The following is a 22,205-nucleotide window of genomic DNA, read 5'->3' as shown; positions in this document are numbered from 1 at the left end:
AACGATTGCACATAATTTTCTCTTAAATGGAATGAAATGAATCGCGCGATGTATTCGTTATAAACATTGTGTACATTCATTATACACAAACGTGTTATATATTATATGCAAGCATAAAAATATCGATGGACGTTTATCTATCAAATTATCGAACAAGAAAGCAAGAGGCAAAGTGAAGAAAAAAAAATAATATGATGGAGAATTGAATGATTTCATTTTATTTTTATATAAATTTAACAAAATAGAATTTCAATCTGAATCATTTGAGAACAAGCAAGTTATTTAATGAAAAACAGCAAACGGCTGTATACAATAGCATAATTCATAAATATGCATGAATGAGTCGTTTCTGATTCATAATAAATATGTTAAAATATATAAATAATCCAATCAAGCTTTAAAGAAGAAGTAACAATATAATTGTTGCATATGATATGTGGATACAAATTAGGTTAAAATGGCAAAAAGCTGAAAATAAAGAAAAAAAAAAAATAAATTATCCATTGCTTATTAAATTCTTAGGATAATTAATTGTTTTCTTGCTTGTAAACCAATGCTAGAAGAAAAAAAATAAAGAACAATTAAATTAAGTAATTGATGCATATTTCTTATTCATTTTAAAAATGTTCTTACTTTCTCTTATTTATAATTATTATATATTTATTTCTTTTAATGAAATAAAACTTAATCAGAATACATTATGTTGTTGTTTCTACGCTTATTTTTTTTTTTTTTCTTTATAAATATATCTCAAGAAATATCAAAGTCATATTTCCGAATGTAATTAGAACAAATAATATGAGTATATGATGCAATTGCAATAGGTTGGACAATTGCAGTCACGCGAATCAGATAAGAATACAATCGCGAAGGGCTATAACAAATTGCAAGAAATCATGGCATGAATTCTTAATGACCGAACCCTGCACATTTCCCGCATTTCTATTTAGTTGTTAAAATTAATTATCCAAATTGGTTCAAAGATAATATAAATGTAAATATATTATATACAAAATAATACGATACAATCGTATTTATAATAAACATTGAAATCAACAAGTTTATTTGAAAATCACACAATAAATAATGAAAAAAGGTACTTACAATTAAGTAAAAAAAAAAAAAAAAAAAGTAATTACATGTTGAATTACAAAAATTACAATATTTCAAAGTAAAAAATTCGAGAGATGCAAAGTACAATTTCTTTTCTTTTTTATAATATTTCAAAACACTCGGAACAATTTGGAATAAATATGATCAAAAATGCAAAATTGCATGATGGAAGCTCGTATTTTATGTACATATGAATTGATCTTTTAATAAAACTAATGATTCTTATATATATATACATTTATCACAAATAATCCTCATCATCCGTATATTCACACTCTTCTATTATTCTTGTAATCTCGATATCGTGTTCCCGCGACTCATCGTCGGACAAATGTGAATCGCCTTCCATAAACTTGGCAAACCTAAAAGCACGCGTATTAAATTACGCTATATTTACAAGCGTGATACAAGTATATCACGCTTACTCTTCCAATATACAATACTTCAATAGACTTTTGTATGAAAATATCTTATTATATATATAATAACCTTATCGGATCTTTCAACCTTAAAACTGTTTTCCATGGATTACAGTTAGGACTAGAACAATATTCTCTTAACTCGTGTAACGCTTTATTAGTTTCTCTTATTCCTTCTTTACGATATTCGTCTTCCGTTAATAACTTCCTTTTTATGGGAAACATGTTTTTCCTGATTTCAGATAGGTATATACATGTATATATATGTGTTTTTGTTTATCTAAACGATAATGCTAATATTGTGATTACTATCTACTGTCGCTACTATTATATTGTGCATTATAACTACTATTATCACCATCTTATTTTCACTTATTGCAATTATTGTTTTTATCAAGATTTCTGCTCTTGATATATGTATACAAAGATATAAATTGTATATAAACGCGTTAAAATAATAAAATATATAGAAATTATAAAAGAATAAAATAATTTATAAAATAGTTATATATTTTATAAATTATTTTAATATATAATTTTGTAAATTGGAAAAAATATATTAGAAATAATTTATATTTTATTTTTTTAAATTATAAAAATAAAATAAAATAGATAATATTATATTAATAAAATTAATATAAAATTTAATTATTTTCACTTTGATATTTTTTTTTTTTCGAAATAAAAACATAAACAAATATGAAATAACAATTTATTAACGTAGTAAACTTGACAAGTAAAGCAGTGTTTGATTATTATGAATGGATAGTTTTAATTATAACATTGAAAATATGTGCAGAAACAAATTAAATTAAAAAATAACATTTAATATCACACGAATATCGAAGCAAATTTATTACAACGTTTTTGCAACAAATTGAAGAAAGCTTGACAACGGTCATATCGAACAATTCAACTTACCAATAATTATGTCCTTTTCGAATTATTGCAATGGGAAAATTATAAAGTAGAGTAATTATAAGACAACAAAAAAATGATGCTTCGCGAAAATAACTGCTATAAAATATGGTTAACAGTCCTCCTATCTAAATAAACGAAAGAATATTAAATAGGAACGGTAGAATAATTTCTTACAAAGTTTTTCAACAGTTCATTTCAATTAAACGTATTATTTTACAAACCTGTAAAAACCATTGGATAAGTTTTTTCGTTCTAGTATTTGTAACTGGACCAAATCGATAACTAATGACGAAACTGATTAAAGACGTTAATAAAATATACCATGCCACCCATTCCCTGTATTGAACTACGATTTGTTGGATATTTTCCCATAACATTTGAATTAAATAAAAACTCATTGTCCAACCAGTTGCGATCATCAAGTACATAAGTTTACCCTTGAATTGTGTATGCATATTAATTTTTGAAAAATGATATAAAATATTATAAAATATATGTAAATGAAATGAATTCATAAATATCACATTTACCCTTAGTAAGAACTTGCTAAAAAAGTATACTAGAATTATAATTGAAGTGGAGACACCAAGAGTTATACATGTAAAATAATAAAATAAAGGATTTCCACTGAGTTTATGAGCAGTCCAAAAAATTAGAATGCCTAGTAGCATTAATAATAATTCTGAGAAGTCAATACCTATTTATAGAAGAAATATATGTATTATACTGTCTATTACTTGTAACATAAAATATTTTTTCTTTTTTTTTTACTTTGTTGCACTCACGTGTTTGAATTATACTCATTGTATATTTATATAAATTAGATATATTATTATATACATATACACCGATACATATATCTTCAAATGGATTAATTTTCAATTTGTTACTCTTTTTTGTGCTAAATAAACTAAGGCTCCAAGACCGCTGATTATCATCATGCTTTTGTATTACTTCTTGAGGAGTTTTTCCAATATAAAAATCATAATTATCTATATTTGTATTTAAGTGCATCTATAATGTAATAATATAAATGTAACATTAGAGATGCGTAAACTTTGTATATTATGAATATAATACATGAATTTCAAATTACTGTTTCTTACTGTTAAACTTCTCCACATATGTATCAAGTATTTTGAATTAGCATTGTGACAAAAGATTTGTAATCCAGGTTTGTCATTTGAATAGACATCTCCTGGTTTTAAAAAATGTACTAGAAAAAATTCAGGTAAAGAAAATCAAACAAACATGATAAATAGATATTTCTATTTATTCTCATGAACGCGAAGTATGAAATACAGTATTTTCAAAATAAAATATTTCTCAATATTAAAAACGGAATATTAACAAATACACAATATTTATATGTAACTTGTATTGTGAATAAAAACAGAATTTTTGAATTTTTTTTATAAAAGAACGATGATTATATAAATAAATGTACGAATATAAAATAAATAATTAAAATAAATATTAAAAAATAAATTTTCCTTTTTATTTCTTATTCATATTTTTTAATAATACGAACGATAGCAATAAAATCGGCAAATTTACAAAAAATTATAGGTTAGTATGACTTACTTGAATCCGTAGACAATGCAGATTCTGTATAATAATAATTACAAATAAGTAAAAAAATAATTACACTGAACGATCGTATTATTCTATTACCCATTTTATTAAAGTTAATTGCACGTTTTACCTTAACCTATAAATTTTTGAAATAGAAACAAGAGCACGATGAATTTATCAACAAGTAATCGTTTAAAATTTAAAAATCGAGATAAACAAGTTTCGATAATAAATCGATAAAGTTTAAATATCGAGATATCGTTATTCTCAACTTCAGAGAATAAAATTGAAAAAGCGCAACTTTATTATATGGTTTTAAAATATATTATTTTTATAGTTAGAAATATCAAAGTATATTAAATACGAGATTCAAGTTTTTTTCTATAGATTCTTTAATGAGTCAATTTATCTCGGTACAAGGTATATTACATAATATTACGTTCGTAATTATCTAATATTATTTTTTTACAACGAATTACATATATTAAAAATAAATAGAAATTTTATTAGTTAATAATGATTTTAGTTGGACAATGTGGAAACCAAATCGGTTCAGTATTTTGGCCTTTGGCTTTACACGAATATGGTATACAAACAACGAATACTGGAATAAATTTACTTAAAACACAACAAAATCATATTAAAAATATAAATGATCTATCTAATGCGTTCGATAGTTTTTTTGTTATACCTGACAATTCACCTAAAGATTTATGTTTTAAAAGTATGTCTGATTTAAGAAAAGCTAAGGTCAAAGCCAGGGTATAATATTTATTTATAATTTTATACTTTTGCTCAAAATTATAAAAAAAATAAGATAATGTAAATAGATAAATATATTTATAAAATCAATTGTTTTATGTTTAGGCAATATTGATAGATATGGAGGATAGTGTTATAGGAGAAATAAGAAGAGGTCCTGTACGTGATTTATTTGATCAGACTTGTGTTGTAACAAATTATCCAGGATCTGCAAATAATTGGTATTTTGATAATTGATTTTTTGATAATTCAGATAAAAGATTATTCTTGGATTATATGTAAATATTATAAGTGTATTTTATAAGTAATTTATAGGGCTGTAGGTTATTATACTCATGGCACAGAATATTATGACAAATTGGAAGATAATATCAGACGTATGGCAGAGAAATGTTCCAGACTACATGGTTTTTTAACAATGCATTCTCTTGGTGGTGGTACTGGTTCTGGATTAGGAACAGCTGTTTTAAAATTACTAGCTGATAATTATCCTACTGTAGATAGGTATAATCTATATAATAAAAACATTTCACATTCATTTAAGATCTTTATACATATTCTTCTTAAGATTAGACTTTTAATTTTTATTAATTTTATATTACTATTGTTATTGTTACAGATTAGTATCATGCGTATATCCAATTGTTATGCAAGATGTTGTTACAGCCCCATATAATGTGTTATTGGCAACACGAGAACTTATAGATTATGCAACTTGTGTTTTTCCTATTGAAAATGAAGCACTTGTAGACATATGTAATGCACAATTAAGGAAAAAAGAGAATATAGATCAAATAAATTATAATATTTCATGTAAACCATTTCAGGATATGAATAGTATTATTGCAAACATACTTCTTCATTTAACTAGGTAACATATAATAGATAATATAATAAATATTTGATTAATAAGATTAACAATAATTTCTAACAATTATTTGTAAATTAAGATTATTTTTTTTCTAGCGGATCTAGATTTCCTGGTAATTTGAATATGGATATGAACGAAATAGCAACGAATCTTGTACCATATCCGAAATTACATTATATACTTAGTAGCGTTAGTCCAGTAACGTTATCTGCGCCTACAATATGTAATATACAAGGAAGAAAGTAAATAATAGCTTTTGAAATTGTTAAATGAAATTACGAAAAGTAATTGTTTCATTACTTTTAGACTTATAGATGAAATATTTATCAATGCATGGTCACGAAACAATCAATCGATCAAACTGGATCCACTACAAACAGGTTCTATGATTTTAAGTGCTGCGCATATCGCTAGAGGAAATTGTTCTGTAAATGATTTAAAACGAAATATTGAAAAGTACATTGTTTGCGATTTTTTGTAAATAATATATTCATCTATACATATTTGTAATCATTGTTGTATAAAATTTAATTTCGATTTTCAGATTTCGAAAAAAAGTTACATTCGCAAAATGGGGTACCGAAGCTATGAAAATAGGTTTATGTTCTGTACCTCCAGCTGGACATTCTACCTCATTATTATGTCTTTTAAATTCTTCCTCAATGATATCATTATTTGAAAATATAATAAAACAATTTACTAGATTATATAAACGAAAGGTAAAGATGTGATTTTTAAATTATATATATACAGCATGGACTTTGGAAAATAGAGAAAAATTTATATTTCTTAATGAATTTCTTCGTTTTCATCAAAATTTTTAGTTATTTATATTATACTAAGAATAAAAATTGAAATTTTTCAATTGAAAAAAAAAAATATTGTTGTCCATCCTGTACATAATGATATTAAATTCTAAGTAAGATATTAAATACGATTTTAAAAAGCACGATTAAATTATTGTTGCAGGCACATGTATATCATTATACGCAAGTATGTGGCTTCGAAGAAACGCATTTCACCGATTGCAAAGAAATAATTTTAAATTTAATTACACAGTATACAAAACTACAAAATCAAAATGAAATAAATGTTTCTCGATTACAGATTCTTTAATTTTTACATTAGATAATTTTATTAATTTTTTTTTTTTTTCATTTATTAATTTGACCTATACATTATATAACACAAAGAGAATGCAACAAAAATAGATTAGCATAATATATTCGTAACAACATTTCATTCATCGAAAATTTATTATTTGCGCGAATTTGTATCAAGATGTTTGAAAATTCAAAATAGTTAATATATACATTCTGTACATAATGGCATATACAAAAAAAATTCAAAAATCTCAATTATTTTTGAATATATCGATATACATAAACATCAATTTGCAAAGATATAATTTAAAGATATAAAATAGCGTTTTAACTAGCTGGTATTTGTGGCAAACCAAATTCATCGACTAAAACTCCATCCTAAAAAGAAAAAAATTTTTTTTAATAAATTGAAATTTTGTACTTTTAAACAATTTGTACAGTATTTATTATATAAAAGATATAATAATTACTAAAAATTTTCATTTTTACTTATACTTTTATAAAATACAAACCTTATTTCTAACAGAGCTTGTACCAGGTTCTTTGTCAGGAGCACTAGGTGCCTTGATAGCATCATCCAAGTAACTGGTATCTTCGTCGATAGCTAAATCATCTCCAAGAGCTTCTAATTCAGCAGCTAATTCATCCTCATCTATATCTGGCATACCATAACTGCGACCCATTGCTTCTTGTACTTCGTCGGCTTGTTCTAACATGTCTGCTAAATCATCTTGAAGATCCTTTATAACATTTACATACATTTACATATATAATATATATTTAAACAACATTAAGACAAAGAAAAACAAGATATCAAAAATACCTCGATTTGATCTATGTTGATGTGTTTAAATTCTTTCTGCATTTGTTTAACTCCTTCTTTCATAGCAATTACAGTTGTTTGAGTATCTTTTAACGTTTGAGTAGCATAATTTGCTTGTTCCATGTTAAAAGCTTGTTGACGCAAATTATCTACTTGTGCTTCGTACATTTTACGTTGTTTCAAAATGCGCAATGCTTTAGCTTTTACAGAATTTTTTGCAGGACCTTCTCTCATTTTAGCCATTTGATCTTTGTACTTTTTTAATTCCGCGTCCAATTTCGCTATTTTTTTCTCTGCAGAATCCGCTCTACTGTCGACCTATTACAAATATTAACAAAAAATAGAAATGAATAACACAAGAATATAAATGTTAAAAAATAATAACGTAACCTCTACGGTGTTGAAATGATATGAATATTTACCCCGGCGATACAATCAGTAATACTTGGTGATGGTTCTTTAGGCTTAGGTCGACCAAATAATCTATTCATTTTGTTAAAAAAAAAATTTAATAATGCAAAATGCAATCTCTTTTTTCTTTTCTCTTCTTCTGTTTTACGATCGTTACTTTCGTTCGCTCGAAACGTCAAGCTGAATGACTCATGCAGTCGGTTACTCCATCTATTGTCACGTAAGACATTCACCAAATTATAATTAATTTTAAGCGGGATTTTAAGTCTTATTCTTTCAAATATAGTAAGAAAATATATGATCAGTTAACAGGTACTAATAATTTTTATCTATCATATACGTATATATCTATAATTGAATTTTGAAAAAATTATTAAATATATGACACTTGATAAAAATGTTCACAATTATTGCTATTCCATTATTTCGATCGATCGAATAATAATCGACGATTTATAAAATTGTCATTAATCGATACATAATATAATAACGAATTTTATACAAATAAAATATAGATTCTTTCCGTTCGGAAGGAAAAAAAATTTCTAGTCATGCATCGCGAAGGTGGTTATTGTCGAACGTGTTTACGATAGCTTTACGATAATGCTTGTAAATGCGTAGCGATATGCCGTGCAACTCTGTTATTTATCTCCGTCGGTAGGTAACCGAAGGCGTACAGGTACGTTTCGAGCGAAAGGTGGTAGAGTGAGGGAAGGCGCCAGTATCGAATGGATGGATTTGAAAATTGGGATGGAAATTCGCGGAGAAATTTGAGGTGTCTCGCGATGGGGGAGGAATAGGAGGGAAAGGAGAAGCGGAGAAGCGAACACGACGATGATTTTCGTTGGTCGCGATCCCGGTAACGGCCAACTTGTGTTTACGTGGACGACGAGGACGACGAGACAGGACGGTGGCGAAGGCGGCGGCGGCGACGGCGGCTCGAAGGCGAGAGGCGGTAACGCGCGTGCGTGGCCGACGCCGTGGTGCGACGCAGCAGCGACGTAGCGACGTCGACGTCGACTAGGACGAGGACGAGGACGAAGCGGCGGCCGAAGATCGCCGAGTGGACGGCTACGCGGAGAGAGACTACGGCTGGCATGGTGTGGGCCGCAGCAGGGCCACAGTGTTTGAAAAGTCGGCACCACGCACGAATCGTGTTACGCGCGACGCAGAGCCACGAAGCTGCGTCGTCGAATCGCGCTCGGCTGGCCTCCGATCGAGTGCTCCGTCGAGCGCAGCCAAGAAACGCGAATAATAACCAGCCGGCCGTCCGATTCCACATCGATCGAAACTTACGTGGGCCGGGAAACTCTCGCCAAACTCTGGCCGTTAACCGACAGTTATACAACTTATTATTATTATCATCATCGTTCGAAAAGTCGTGGCACGTGAACGGACAAGAGCAGTATCGTGGTCAAACTATAAACCGCGAGTGGTCATAGTACGCGAGTTGCCAATGAGAAGCAGCGCTAGGTCGAGCGAGGAAAAGCCGAGACGACGGTAAGTTGGACGGCTAGAAATATAATTCGACGTAATGTAGGAACGAAGGATCTGCCGGCATCGAAGAAGATTTCTCAGTGTCAGCCCCGTCCAACGTCGGGGACTATCCACACTTGTATACTGGCGAGGATTTGCCCGTTACAGTGCGGCCCGTGGTATCGTACGATCCGTGCGTGTTCGGTGACTCGATCGATCGAGAACGAGTTGCGATTAACGCGAGTGTGTTCTTCGATAGCCGCGCTGCTTCTCGCCATGGATCTCGACTCGATGCGTTCGAAACGGTCGCGATCCTTTTGCTTTCCAGATTCTGTGTTTCAGTGATAAAGCGTAACGTATTCGTGGTGTGTTCGCTGTACGCAACGGCGACGATCCCGGCCTCGTTTCGTGTAGTGCATGGAGCGTGTGTGTGCCTGCATATGTACGCGAGCCTGTGTGCGTGTGTGTGTGTGCCTGTGTGAAACGCGACCGAAGGAATCGACAAATAGTCGCGCTGCAAGACGAAAGGTCTTCGCGTTTCTTCGCGTGTTCTCTTGGGAGAATTCCAACCGAGTGACTGACTGACTGGCCGTGTACTGATTCCCCGTCAGGGTAAATCATGCTCACCCAGAGGCGAGTGAAGTAATACCGGAAATACAGTCACGGCGAAGTTAGAGAGACCGGTGTAGCTCTTACAACCGGGGATGGTCATCGTCGTTCGATAAGTTAGAAGGAAAGAAAGTTGCTTACAGTCGAATTACACGAAAACGAGGGGGGGCCCGTCCATGGGATAGTTCATTCTCCCCAGCGTTATTAGCCGTTCGTTATTAGCTATCGTGTCCAAAACAAGAGTATACACACACACACACGTACACGCACAGGAAGAGGAATAGAGAACGAATGAGCGAGCGAGAGAGAGAGAGAGAGAGAGAAACGCGTCAGGTCACGAAAGAACGTGCGATCGAAGCGAGAATAAGGGAAAGAGAGGGAGAGAAATCGGGACAAGGGAAACGGCGAAAATAAGAGAGAACCGAAATATCGGTGTAGTTCGCACAGCTTCCGGGCTTCGTGGGTGTTTTTACGCGTACGCCGTGGATCGATAGTTGTCTCGCGAGCTCTGCTCGACGGGTGGTCCCCGCGACACGATTTTCCTTAAATAAATAATTTTTCGATTTCATAAGAGAAGGGGGGGGTAAGCAATCGAGTCGCGCAAAGAATCCTAAAGAAAGGTATCCTGGTATCGTTCGACAGGGGGATCCAAAAGGAGTTGGAAAGGGATATCCTCGATACGATCGGCAGGATACTCGTGGATCCTGGAACTACGATTTATGGGGGACTTTAGCGCGGCGAGTCTCTTCTCTTCGAGTAGTAGTCAATTGTCAACCACGGGCAAATCGTCGATCGGGCAAATCAACGCAACCAGCAATACCAACGTGGCCGCGTTACAATCGACGACGTCCACGACGATGCAGGACGATCTGTTGATCGAGAAGCAAAGCGCGGGTGGGAAAACGGCGCCCCTGTCCCCTGGGAGCACGGGCTTGGAAACGGTCGGCGGTGGCCGCGAGGAGAAGGCGGCGAAAGACGGGGTCGAGGTCGAGGGTATCCCCATCACGCCGACGACGCCCTCCTCGGGCACGGAGAAGGAGATCGCGTGCAGCACGAGCTCGGCGTTGCAGAGTTTCACGGAGGGCGGCAGGGTGCCGAGCCTGTGGTCCTCGGCCCCGGACGAGACCGGGCTGCACGCGTTGCCCGTAAACGGGTCCATCGCCGCCTTCCAGAACTTTCCGACCGGCGGCCCGACCGGCTTGTTCGCCGGCACGGGGCCGGCCGGCGCGCGCCGCGCTATCACGGCCAGCCACAATTTCCCGCAACAGCACGGGACCGCGACCGCCCCCACCGCCAGGCACGGCGGCCTTCAAGTATCGTCCGCTCAACAACAGCAGCAACAACAGCAACAGCAGCAACAGCAACAACAGCAGCAACAGTCGCAACAGCAGCAGCAACAGCAGCAGCATCAACAGCAACCGGCAGCTACCTCGCATCCGGGTGTTTACCTTCCTGGGAAGGGGTACGCGGCTTGGTCAGGTGGGCCGCAAGCGCCTCAGCAATGGAGCGCTGGGCCGCAAGCTGCAGCGGTGGCGAGCCCCGGCCTCTCGCCCTGGAACCGTGGCAGATCGGTGCCGAATCTTCCTCCCCTGCACTCGTCCCTGCACGCAGCGGCCGCGGCAGCGGCCGCGGTCGGATTGCAAGGAAGGAAACCGAGTCCCACGTTTCCCGGCCACCCGGGGCCGGCTGCTCATCCCTCCTGCATCAGCCCCGTTAAGTTTCGAAGGAGCACCTCGTATCCCGGCAAGGGTAACATGTACCCGCCCCAACCCGCACCGACCTTCGAAGTCACCACCGCAGAGGAAAGGGATTTGTTACAGCTGCCGCCGTTCCAGCAGGTTAGACTTATTTTATTATTGTTATTATTTTTTTTTCTCGTTAGCTACTCGTTTTTAATGAATTTTAATTCGTCTACGAGGGCAAATAATCGGTGCGCGTATATATATATATGTGTCCGTCTCTTTTTTTTTTATTCCGTTATCGATCGTTCGCCACCTACGAGAAAGGTTAGGCTGCGGTGGTATAGGCGATGTATGGTCGGAAAAAAAGTATATAGCCTTAGCTTCCGCAGTTTCGTTTGGTGTACGCATTCGATGCCAGGTTATGCAACCGCTTCGAGACATGCATTTAAATTTAGACGGTACAACCGCTGTTTCGACGATTGCTTACTGTAAACGGTGTGACATGCTCGTTTTTAAACGGCGTGTGCCGCCCGAAAAACTCGCCGCCGAGACGTGCTACATTTTCGATCGCACACGCATCCTTCCTTATCGATCGATCCAACGACGCTCACCCGATACGTACATTAAAACCTAACCTACACCCGCTTTCTAAAAACCTTCAATTCTTCGTCGTTTCGGTTTAATTCGGTCGACTCGAAATGAAGCATTTCTCGAGTATTTCATCTCGATTTTGACGTAAAATGAGGAAAGAATCGTGCGTTCGAATAAAAGTGGATTAATCGATTAACCGGTTTAACGGATACAGGATCGTTAATCGAAAGGTTTAACGTTTCTTTAAAAAGAGAGAGAGAGAGAGAGAGAGGAGAATACTTTTCCAATACTTATTTTGTTATTGATGTCTGACCTAATTCCTTTTCTGCGTGGCAGCTCAAACGGTTCAAACAGTGTCTAGCAGAAGTTTAAGCTCAGCTATTTTAACCACTTGTCAAAAATAGATACTGCATACTATCCGGGAGAAATGGCGGATTCTGTTATGCGAGCTATTATCCTTCGCGCTTCTTCGCTGTTTATATTTATTCGTTTCGATTTAATCGACTATATACGTGTGTATCTATGCGTGCATGTATGTAGAAATTTTTTTTTTTTTTTTTATACATTGAACGAAGGGGCGGACGAACGAAAGGAAAAGTAAGGGGAAAGTAAATGATATAATAATAAATGATAGAAAATTTAATTTCTTCGTTTCTGGTTTCAAACAAGAAGGCTCTTCCTTCATCTTTGTCGAGTTACCAAAATCCAATTATAACTTATAGGAAACCCGATTAAGTCGTGATAAATTGATGTTATTCGAACGACAAAAAGTTCGCGTTTCGATTATTTATATTAATATTTCGACTTCATTAATCAGTAAGTTTTTAAAACTTAATTGTTGAAAGTAACGAATAATTGAATTAACAAGATATATTTTTATATTTTTTTGAAGAATTAAAATGAAAAAATAATGTCATTAGATGAAATAAGAAGAAGAATTTTTTCGTTGCATCTTAAAAAAAATATAACCTCAAAAAAATAAAAAATTATAATTCACTGTGATGGATAATATGAAAGTAGAAAATTTTGAATCTCAACTTAGTAATTTCAATTGTAATTTTATTTATTTATAATATATATAGGAAATGTTTTTTGAAGAATTAAAATGAAAAAATAATGTCATTAAAATATGAAAAAAATATAACCTCAAAAAAATAAAAAATTACAAAATTATAATTCACTGTGATGGATAATATGAAAGTAGAAAATTTCGAATCTCAACTTAGTAATTTCAATTGTAATTTTATTTATTTATAATATATATAGGAAATTTTTTTTAAAGAATTAAAATGAAAAAATAATATCATTAGATGAAATAAGAAGAAGAATTTTTGCATCTTAAAATATAAAAAAAATATAACCTCAAAAAATTACAAAATTATAATTCACTGTGATGGATAATATGAAAGTATTGAAAATTTGAACCTCAACTTAGTAATTTCAATTGTAATTTTATTTATAATATATTAATTTATTATAAATTTATAATAATAAATAATTTATATTAATTTAATATTAATTTATAATATATATAGGAAATTTTTTTTGAAGAATTAAAATGAAAAAATAATGTCATTAGATGAAATAAGAAGAATTTTTTCGTTGCATCTTAAAATATAAAAAAAATATAACCTCAAAAAAATACAAAATTACAAAATTATAATTCATTGTGATGGATAATATGAAAATAGAAAATTTTGAACCTCAACTTAGTAATTTTATTTATTTATAATATATATAGGAAATTTTTTTTTAAGAATTAAAATAATTGTAATTTTATTTATTTATAATAGATATAAAAAGTTAGAATAATTTATTTAATCAAAATTATAGTAGATTCTATTTAAGAAGGAAAAACGATGTTTCATTTTTAGATAGATCGAATGTATCATTTCATATCATTTTTCTTCATCTAATGACATTTTTCTCATTCATTTTATAAATATATCTACAGTATAAAACACCTTGTATATCATTAACCTGCATACATTTGTTACGATTGCCTCATACCTCTTATAACTCTTAAGCACAACTTCTTTACCAGAATTTATATACCTTTTATAATATCATCCCTGATGAAATATTTCGCAAAATTTCGTAAAATTTATTCGTTTCTCGATATTTTTCAAATTTCTTTCGCACTTAATTCATCGATTTAAATTAAAAAACGATATAACGTAAATAATCATCGATCAAAATCGAAATAAATACTCTAGTTAGAACAGCAATTTGAATTTATATATCAATATTCATAATTTTAAATTTAATTAATTCAACATTAATCGCAAGATTATGATTTCGAGAAAGAATATTTCAAGGTATACATACATTATTTATTACCAATTTTTTAAAATTTAGAATAATTCTATTTATTATTTCAGAATTAATATTTTTTATTTCATTTTTTTGAACGTTCTTTCATTCATCAATTTCTCCAAATATTGAAATTGATATATCATAACCCCCAAAAAATATTAAATTCTTTAACCCAATAGAAATTCCTCTATTCATTTATCTTAGTATCTTCAGGATTTACATTAAGTCATTATTATTTAATTACTAGAGATTCTAAAGAAAAAAAGATTTACACAATTAATACCAAAACTATATCAAATTTAATTCGTAAAAAGGGAAAGACAGGTGAACGTGCGATACAATCTTTTAAGGAAATAGAATACGTTTTGTTTATTTCTCTGTGGTTTTCCTTCCTCCATACGTCAAAAGCTTGTGCTATATATACATTAAATTAATCCACATTTTTTTTTTCTACGTGGAAACCGTATCAACCGAGCTTGGTCGGCGCGAAAAGTATAATTCTTCCTTCTACGAAATACGAAATGGCTGGTATACGCGTCGATTTGACGCGCGACAGACTCAAACTCATAGGCATAGAGAAACGAAAACAAATACGCTACGTTCAGTGCGTAGATAGTTCGGATCGAAGTGGCTCGTATACCCGCATTGCCAATACTGTGGCATTAGCTGATAGAGCGAACGCAACGAAGCGAAAAAATGCTTGGGCTCGAAGTCCGATAACTGGTCGGTCGTCATTCACCTTGGAAGCGAATCGGGGCACGTGCTTGTAGGCCGGCTGGCCGGCCGGCCACAGCCAGAGCCAGGGCAAACCAATCGAAGACGAGCACCGATTACGCCTTGCGCCTCTCTATTTACGCGTGCGCTCGCCTCACGCGTGCGTTTCCCCCCCAAATTTTCGCGCTCTTTTAACACGGAGAGAGAGAGAGAGAGAGAGCGTCGCTACACGTTGCGCGCTACGAGGAAAAACTGGGCCAAGTTCTATGATAAGTTCGAGCGGCGAATGGTAACGATCGAAGACGGCGTAGATTCGGAAAACATCGAGCAAACGCTATGATAAAGATTTTTATTGACTTTACCTTGACGCGATGCTGTTATACGACAGTATATCGTTACGAAACACGTGATATATGATATATATATATATATATATATATATTGTGTATATTTTGGAAATGAAAATACGAGGCCAACATTGTCGAAGGGGAAATTCGTAGATTATTTCGAAAAGGTTAAAAAGATGAAATTGAAAATTATTTATACATCGTTTTAACGATTATCGAAACGTGGTATGGTTAAATATCGGAATGTAGGCGTAGACATGGACATCTGGTTAGGGCAGGAAAATGAATAATAAAAAAAAAGCGATGGTGATTGGCCAATGGGTCGTCAGAGATTGCACGAATTAATTTTTCTTATGGGAATTTATATGGAACGAGGTTTCGCGAATAAGAACGTTGAAAGGTGTTAACCGCGATGGACTCTAGGAGCTAATTCGTCCTTGAAATACGTACTAAACGAAGAACAAAACGTTACGTGCGATACGAATACCTCGTGTAAATAGGCCGTTGTTGGCAGCCTGGAATCTCGTCTCTCCGAACCAAGATGCGGCGAGTAACTTTTTCGACTAATTCCGGTGACGCGATATATCCGGACGTTAACCCAATTTAAGGTCCCTCCTATTTGAATTCGGGACTGCGCCGGTGCAGAGTGACCCGACCCGGTACGAGGTTTATAGGTCACTCCGGTGTTTCGCGTGATATAGATTTTTCGCGAGCCACAGCTCCACCAGTGTGTCCCTCCCCCTCCCCCCCCCCCACCCGCGCGACCGACCGACCTCCTCGGGAATCCACGCGTGCACCATCGATCGATCCTTCTTCGCCCGCTCGCCAAATCGAGAATCGATCGAGCCGATTTCCTAGAGAAAAAATTGTAATCGTATCGATTTCGAGATTTCCCCAGCGACGACGTAAGAGGAAGAAGGAAAAAAAAGAAACAACAACAATCGAATGCTCGAGGAACAGCGGAAAATCGATAAAAAGTTATTAAGCTCGGTGGAGAGACCGGTTGCGTTACACAAGCTCGCAACTTATGTAATAAAATACGGCAAACTGCAACGGGCGGGCGAGCCTGCAGCGCGACTGCCAGCGGAGAGGGTGTTGCGCGAGAGACCCATCCGGTATCGAACCGTTCGTTTCGTGCTCCTGGGTGCACTAACTGTAGCTGGAACAAGAAACGATATTATTACTCTATATTCTCATTTTCTTTCTTTTTCTTTTTTAATCTTCTTGAAGCTCGATAATTTTAGCCGTATTTAAATTTCCTTCGTAAATATGTGCCGAGTAAAGTGCGATCGTTCGTTGCTCGTGGCAACAAAATGCAATTAAATAGGAACTGCCTGCCGACAAGGATACGTTACGACGGTCGGCCAGGACGGAGCGACTTTATCTATTTCCGCCCTTCCGTCGCCATCAATCCCCTCGCCTCCCCACCCATTTTTCCTCTCCATTTTCCTTCCTCCTTCTTTCGCCATCCCTCTCTCTCTCTCTCTCCCTCTCACTCGAAACTCTCTGTTCCTTGGCATACCCCGGCTCGCCTCTGCCGTATCGTGCCGCGTTGTGCCACGCGACCGCGTTGTGTGCCGCACCTCTCTCGGTTTAGCCTGTTTCCACCAACGGTGACCCAGTTCGCGGCTGGAATCGTTCCTTCCGCACACGCCTCGGGATCCAGGTTACACCGAGGTGCCTCTGCGCCCGGCTTTCATACCCTCCTCCCTCTCTTTCCACCTTGCCACGCAACATCTTGGTTAGCATCGATATCTCTCTCTCCCTCTTTCTCTGTCTCTTTCTCTCTCTCTCTACATTTGGACACCATCTTTTGTTTACTCGATACGATTTTTCTCTCTCTTTCTCTGTTTCTGTCTCTTTCTCTTATCTCTAATGGGACAAAAAACGATAATTGCTCAGGCGAGATAGAATATGCCGAATATGAGCACGCGGAAGAGAGATGGGGATATAGCCGTCGCCGGTTATTCGAGGGGAAGCAAGAACGAGCGCGTTTTAGAGAAGAGGAGCGCGTCGAGGCGAGTCACGCGTCTGGTTTCGCCGGTTGAAAGGAAAAGAGAGACCGGATGAGTACAAAACACGCGTAGAACAACGGGCGAGGAACACGGTCGTGTCTAGACCGGCGGGTTGCGCGGAAATGGCGGAGGCGAAGATGGATACGCGCGTTTGAATACGTGCACGCGTGTATGAGCACTCGCTAACAATCCCTTTCACGCCCCCTCTCCTTTTGTGTCTTCCTCTTCGCCCCCTGCGTAAACTCTTTCTCTCCTCTCCTCCCGAAAATTCCCCGGCGCAAGAGACGCCGCCACGTCGTCGTGGTAATCATCCTTGCATCGTCCTTGCTCGGCGAGACGACGACAACAACGGTTTTTGTTTCGTCTTGCGGGTGTTCCCTTGCTCTCGAAAAAAGAATAAAGGGAAAAAAAAAGAGAAGAGAGAAATCCGTGAAATTTATCCATCGGTCGAGTTGTCGAATCGAATCGGCGAATAATCAGAAGAGTAAAAAAGTTTGTATAATAACGAGGGAATGACGTAGTTTTCCGCGAGTCGGAATCGTAGTTGAAAGTAGGTCATCGTTGGTTGACGAGTGGTTGCTATAATATATAGGCAGAATCCTAATTCCTTTTTTTTTTCCTCCTACTCCCATTCTGTAACAATTCCGCAGCTATTTTTTTATCCTATTTCTGGTTTACGCAAGAACGAATCGTCGATGAATCAAAAAAATAATACTTTTCGATCTTAGTTTTTTGATGAACAGATCAGAGAGAATATTAAAATAGGTGTTCAATATTTTCATCGTTAACTCGATGCTCCTTTCCCTTCTTATTTTATTATTTACTAAAAATATAAAATGACATACCTTCGAGCGTAACTTTTATAAACTCTTTCGAAACAATCGAACGAAACCGGGTAATCGAAAAATGGATACACGGATAGCGGACAGTCGCGAGAAAAAGAAGGATTGTTTGGATAAATGAATAAGGTTAATAAAGTTAAAAGAAAGATAGTAGAAAGAATTGGAATAGATGAAGGGAGGGTGATACTGTGATGGAGCCTGCACAGAGAGAGAGAGAGAGAGAGAGATTGCTGTCGACGCCCTGCCGTCGCTTCCTGGTTTCCCTATATTGATTTTCTAGTGTGCCTTCTGCTAGACGGAAATGGAGCACCGCACCGAGAGCGAGAGAGCGAGAGAGAGAGAGAGAGAGAGAGAGAGAGAGAGGGATTACTCTGCGCATGCGCTCGATACGTGCGCGTGCACGGAAATCGGCTAGCAAAGTGCTAGTGCGCTCATTCGTGATCTGTGCTTGGCCGGCTTGTGTAGGTGTGCGCATGTGTCCACCCGCGCACGTGCACCCCGGTCATGTTTACGGCAATGTGTGAGCGCGCTGTAAAACCAAAGAAGGGGGAAGTAGGTTGGGATACAGATGTGTTGGAGGCATGTCCGTGCCTCCCGTAGGAAGGGTGGGAAACGAATACCTACATCTCCGGGGTTGCAGGTGGTGGTACGAAGAAGATGCGAAGAAAGTGGGGCTATTTTTGCACCTCCGCTCGTGTCGCCCGGAGAGAACGATGGAGAAGCGCGCGTATAATACGAGAAGGATTATCTCTGGCGTCGAGCTTGCGAGTTTTCACGCTCTCTCACTTTTTCGGCTCGCCTCTCTCTTTCTCTCTCTCTCTCACCTTCTTCTCTTTTCCACCGCTTTAACTCTCCTTTCAAAGTTTCACTTTCTCGCACTCTCCGTTTTCTTCGATTATTATATTTATATTCCTTCCTACACGTATTCGTGTAATAAAAATATGCCTTCGAATCGATCATTGGGACAATTGGAATATATGTTGCATTCGGTTTTGCGGATGTTTGTTTAGCTGATATTTTTTCGGCCGAATAAATTTCGTTATCCCGTTTGCCCGGTTGGCCGTGAAAGGAGTTCAGTAGTAAAGGACGACGCGTGGTCGGACGCTGGCGATCGATCAGTTGTTTCTTTTAAATGATTCAAGGACGCGAGCTCGTCCGCGTCTACAATTCTCAACGATTGGAACGTGGATTAATAAATAACGTATTATCGTACGATTATAATTATAGAATTACACAGAAGGAATTTTTCATCGGAAGATCCACATCGTTTGTTTTCGCGTGATATTCCCGAGGAAAAATACACTTGAACTTTGCTTCTTCTTCTTTCTTTTATCTCGTCTCCCTTTTTTTTTTTTTTCGTCTTGTCTTTGGTTACTCTATTCATCCGCCCGGGCGACATTGCTTCGGGGCAAGTTTTCTATCGAGGCACTCGTTCTTCCTCAAAAGCCCTTTCTCGAGCGAGAGAGGCTCGTTTCGATGAAACGCGATAACGAGAGTCGATGAAAAATTAAAATTCCTCGGCGTTATACGAATACGAAGTAAAGGGATATCGCGATCGATCGGCCATTCGATTTCCCGTCGAATTTATATCTCTCTTCAAATTTTTTTCAAAAATTATTTGAACGAAAAGTAGAAAAGGAGAGACATCGTGATAAATTGTTCATTCTTCCCTGGCCACCGATAAATTTAGATTTAAACGATATGCTTGCAGGATCGCATGACAGCTAATGGAAACTCACCACTGGACAATATGAGAACGTTAGAGCATTATTTGAGCGACATTATGCGGGCTGGTACAGCAGATACTCCGGAACACGTGAAAGGTAAGTCAACTCGCCGATCATTAATCATTGCACATTGATAAACAAAAAATTTGCATTTCTTGTCCTCTCTAAAAAAAACATTTAAACCCTGTCGTCGTCTCGAAGGCGACAATTTTTAATATTAAAAAAAAAAATGCAAAAATTTCAATTTCGATAATTCGATCGTTCCTCGAAACGAGTAGAACAAAGAGTACGAGAGTTCTTCAAACGATAAATAAATTCTAACCTTCGATTTTTTTTTAACCTTCGATCAAAAGAGACGAGAATAAATACAAGTTCGAAGGGACTGATTGAAGGTAAGGGGATCGAGGAAATATATACTTTAAGGACAATCAAGATAAATCGGGGAACTTGTCGCTTTCGAATGCGCATAATAAAGTAGGATCATTGAATAAGTCAACTAGCTATCCAAAGAGACCAACGAAACCGACGAAACACCCACCCAACCGACCACTTAACGTAGACCAGCCCTTCTTACCACCCTCCACTCCACGCGCCTCTACTTTGCACTATCCCTCTACTCCGTGTATATACATATGTGTACGTGTATATATATATATCTATACATATCTAACTCGAACTCGTGGAGACCGAGCGCTAAAGAAGTAGGAAGGAAACTCGCAAACGCTTTGCGTCTCGCAATCTCCTCTCTCTCTCTCTCTCACTCACTCTCTTTCCCCCGATGCCTCGCTTTCTTTCTCTACTCACCCTGTCTGCGAGCTCCGACACAACCCTCAGACAAGCGGTCTCGCGCCTACAGTCAAGGGCAAGGGTGGTACCTCTTCTTTCTTCTTAGGTCGTCTACACACCGAAACCGTACGACATCGGCAACCAAGAAGGAAATTGCCGCACCGGTGGAAAAAAATTTTCCATTAAAAGTCTTTGGCAAATCGTGACATATAGAGAATAATGTATGGGAACGTGATACGAAATTTGGAATAGAAAAATTTCGATTGTTTATCTTAAATTAAATTTTAGATTAGGAAAGTAAAGGATATCTTAGAGTTATAAAATTCTTGTTTGTGTTGAATTGTTTATGATTTAATTAAATAAATCTGAATATATTTTTGTATATAGGTTTGTTCGATTGAAAAATTGAAAATCAATTTCACGAATATATATATATTTAAACTTTTTATTTTTTATTGTATATTAAATATTATATTTATAAAATTAAGAAAATTAAGAAAATTAAAGAAGAAAGATTTGTGGGGATATTGATAATGAATTAGAATTGTTTTAGAATAATATTTAGATATAATATACGATAAAGTCATTTTTTCCTAATAAAATCATTCGTTTCAATGAATCAAATTTTCAACAACAAGATCTTTTTAGAAATAAAAAATCGTCGAACTGATTTTCGTTTCTTTATTGATTTTTGCAAAGTATTCGTGAACTTTTTTCCTCGAATCAACGATAATTCGATCCATTTTCAACATTGGAAAATTATATTTATTTTTCCAGGAAATATATAATAAGGAACAAATATATCTTACATTTCTCATACATTAGATGTCAATGTTTAATTACAGTCAATATTTTTGTTCTGTTGTAGAATAACAACGTAGATTCTTCGCGTAAATAAATTTAATAATAATAATAAATTAATTATATTAAATAAATTATATTGTAGTTTTTGAATTAATTATATGTATAAAATATAAAAATTTATTAAAAAGTAAAATTATAATTAATAGAGAATTCTGAAACAATAAATGAAAGTTTTATTCGGAAATTAATTTTTTCTAATATAGATTTAAATTGTTATATTTACAATTAAATTTATTTT

The 22,205-nt window shown here is 35.6% G+C and overlaps 4 protein-coding genes across 10 annotated transcripts in view; 2 read left to right on the top strand and 2 right to left on the bottom strand.

Annotated features, from left to right (window-relative positions):
- Positions 1–1,179: 1,179 nt before the first annotated feature.
- Positions 1,180–4,225, bottom strand: LOC724862 (nuclear envelope integral membrane protein 1). 3 transcript variants are annotated; one of them, XM_001120765.5, is made up of 8 exons: positions 4,038–4,225; positions 3,560–3,669; positions 3,239–3,467; positions 2,984–3,150; positions 2,675–2,890; positions 2,454–2,578; positions 1,603–1,764; positions 1,181–1,475 (listed from the first exon to the last, which is right to left on the bottom strand). In XM_001120765.5, exons 1-8 carry the CDS (start codon positions 4,129–4,131, stop codon positions 1,355–1,357), a joined length of 1,224 nt encoding a protein of 407 aa, XP_001120765.2. In that variant the 5' UTR covers positions 4,132–4,225; the 3' UTR covers positions 1,181–1,354. The 3 variants fall into 3 exon arrangements, with proteins under 3 accessions (XP_006560899.1, XP_001120765.2, XP_006560900.1); XM_006560836.3 differs by lacking the exon at positions 1,603–1,764 and having other exon boundaries at positions 1,180–1,475; XM_006560837.3 differs by lacking the exon at positions 4,038–4,225 and having other exon boundaries at positions 3,550–3,624.
- A 77-nt stretch (positions 4,226–4,302) lies between these two features.
- Positions 4,303–6,814, top strand: LOC411226 (tubulin epsilon chain). 4 transcript variants are annotated; one of them, XM_394700.7, is made up of 9 exons: positions 4,303–4,448; positions 4,555–4,790; positions 4,896–5,011; positions 5,106–5,294; positions 5,410–5,661; positions 5,757–5,903; positions 5,968–6,117; positions 6,206–6,380; positions 6,631–6,814. In XM_394700.7, the coding sequence occupies exons 1-9, from the start codon at positions 4,424–4,426 to the stop codon at positions 6,775–6,777; spliced, it is 1,437 nt and encodes a 478-aa protein (XP_394700.4). In that variant the 5' UTR covers positions 4,303–4,423; the 3' UTR covers positions 6,778–6,814. The 4 variants fall into 4 exon arrangements, with proteins under 4 accessions (XP_394700.4, XP_016768489.1, XP_026297652.1 ...); XM_016913000.2 differs by having other exon boundaries at positions 4,314–4,471; positions 4,555–4,614; XM_026441867.1 differs by having other exon boundaries at positions 4,389–4,448; positions 4,555–4,614.
- LOC408939 (charged multivesicular body protein 5) lies at positions 6,778–8,237 on the bottom strand. The gene is made up of 4 exons (XM_392468.7): positions 8,010–8,237; positions 7,588–7,905; positions 7,277–7,504; positions 6,778–7,142 (listed from the first exon to the last, which is right to left on the bottom strand). The coding sequence occupies exons 1-4, from the start codon at positions 8,076–8,078 to the stop codon at positions 7,092–7,094; spliced, it is 666 nt and encodes a 221-aa protein (XP_392468.3). The 5' UTR covers positions 8,079–8,237; the 3' UTR covers positions 6,778–7,091.
- A 299-nt stretch (positions 8,238–8,536) lies between these two features.
- Positions 8,537–22,205, top strand: part of LOC724704 (cytoplasmic polyadenylation element-binding protein 2) — an 80,527-nt gene continuing 66,858 nt past the window's right edge. Inside the window, exons 1-3 of one of the 2 annotated variants that reach the window (XM_006560840.3) lie at positions 8,537–9,498; positions 10,726–11,921; positions 20,302–20,413. In XM_006560840.3, coding sequence (XP_006560903.1) covers positions 10,803–11,921; positions 20,302–20,413 — 1,231 coding nt within the window. In that variant the 5' untranslated portion in view covers positions 8,537–9,498; positions 10,726–10,802. Of the gene's footprint in view, positions 9,499–9,581; positions 11,922–20,301; positions 20,414–22,205 lie in introns of those variants that run through there. The other variant, XM_016912999.2, reaches the window with a different exon arrangement.

This window comes from Apis mellifera, linkage group LG7 (assembly GCF_003254395.2).
Source record: "Apis mellifera strain DH4 linkage group LG7, Amel_HAv3.1, whole genome shotgun sequence".
Classification (NCBI taxonomy): Eukaryota; Metazoa; Arthropoda; class Insecta; order Hymenoptera; family Apidae; genus Apis; species Apis mellifera.
The sequence above is the reverse complement of the archived record's forward strand: the minus strand, read 5'-3'. Positions and strand labels throughout refer to the sequence as shown.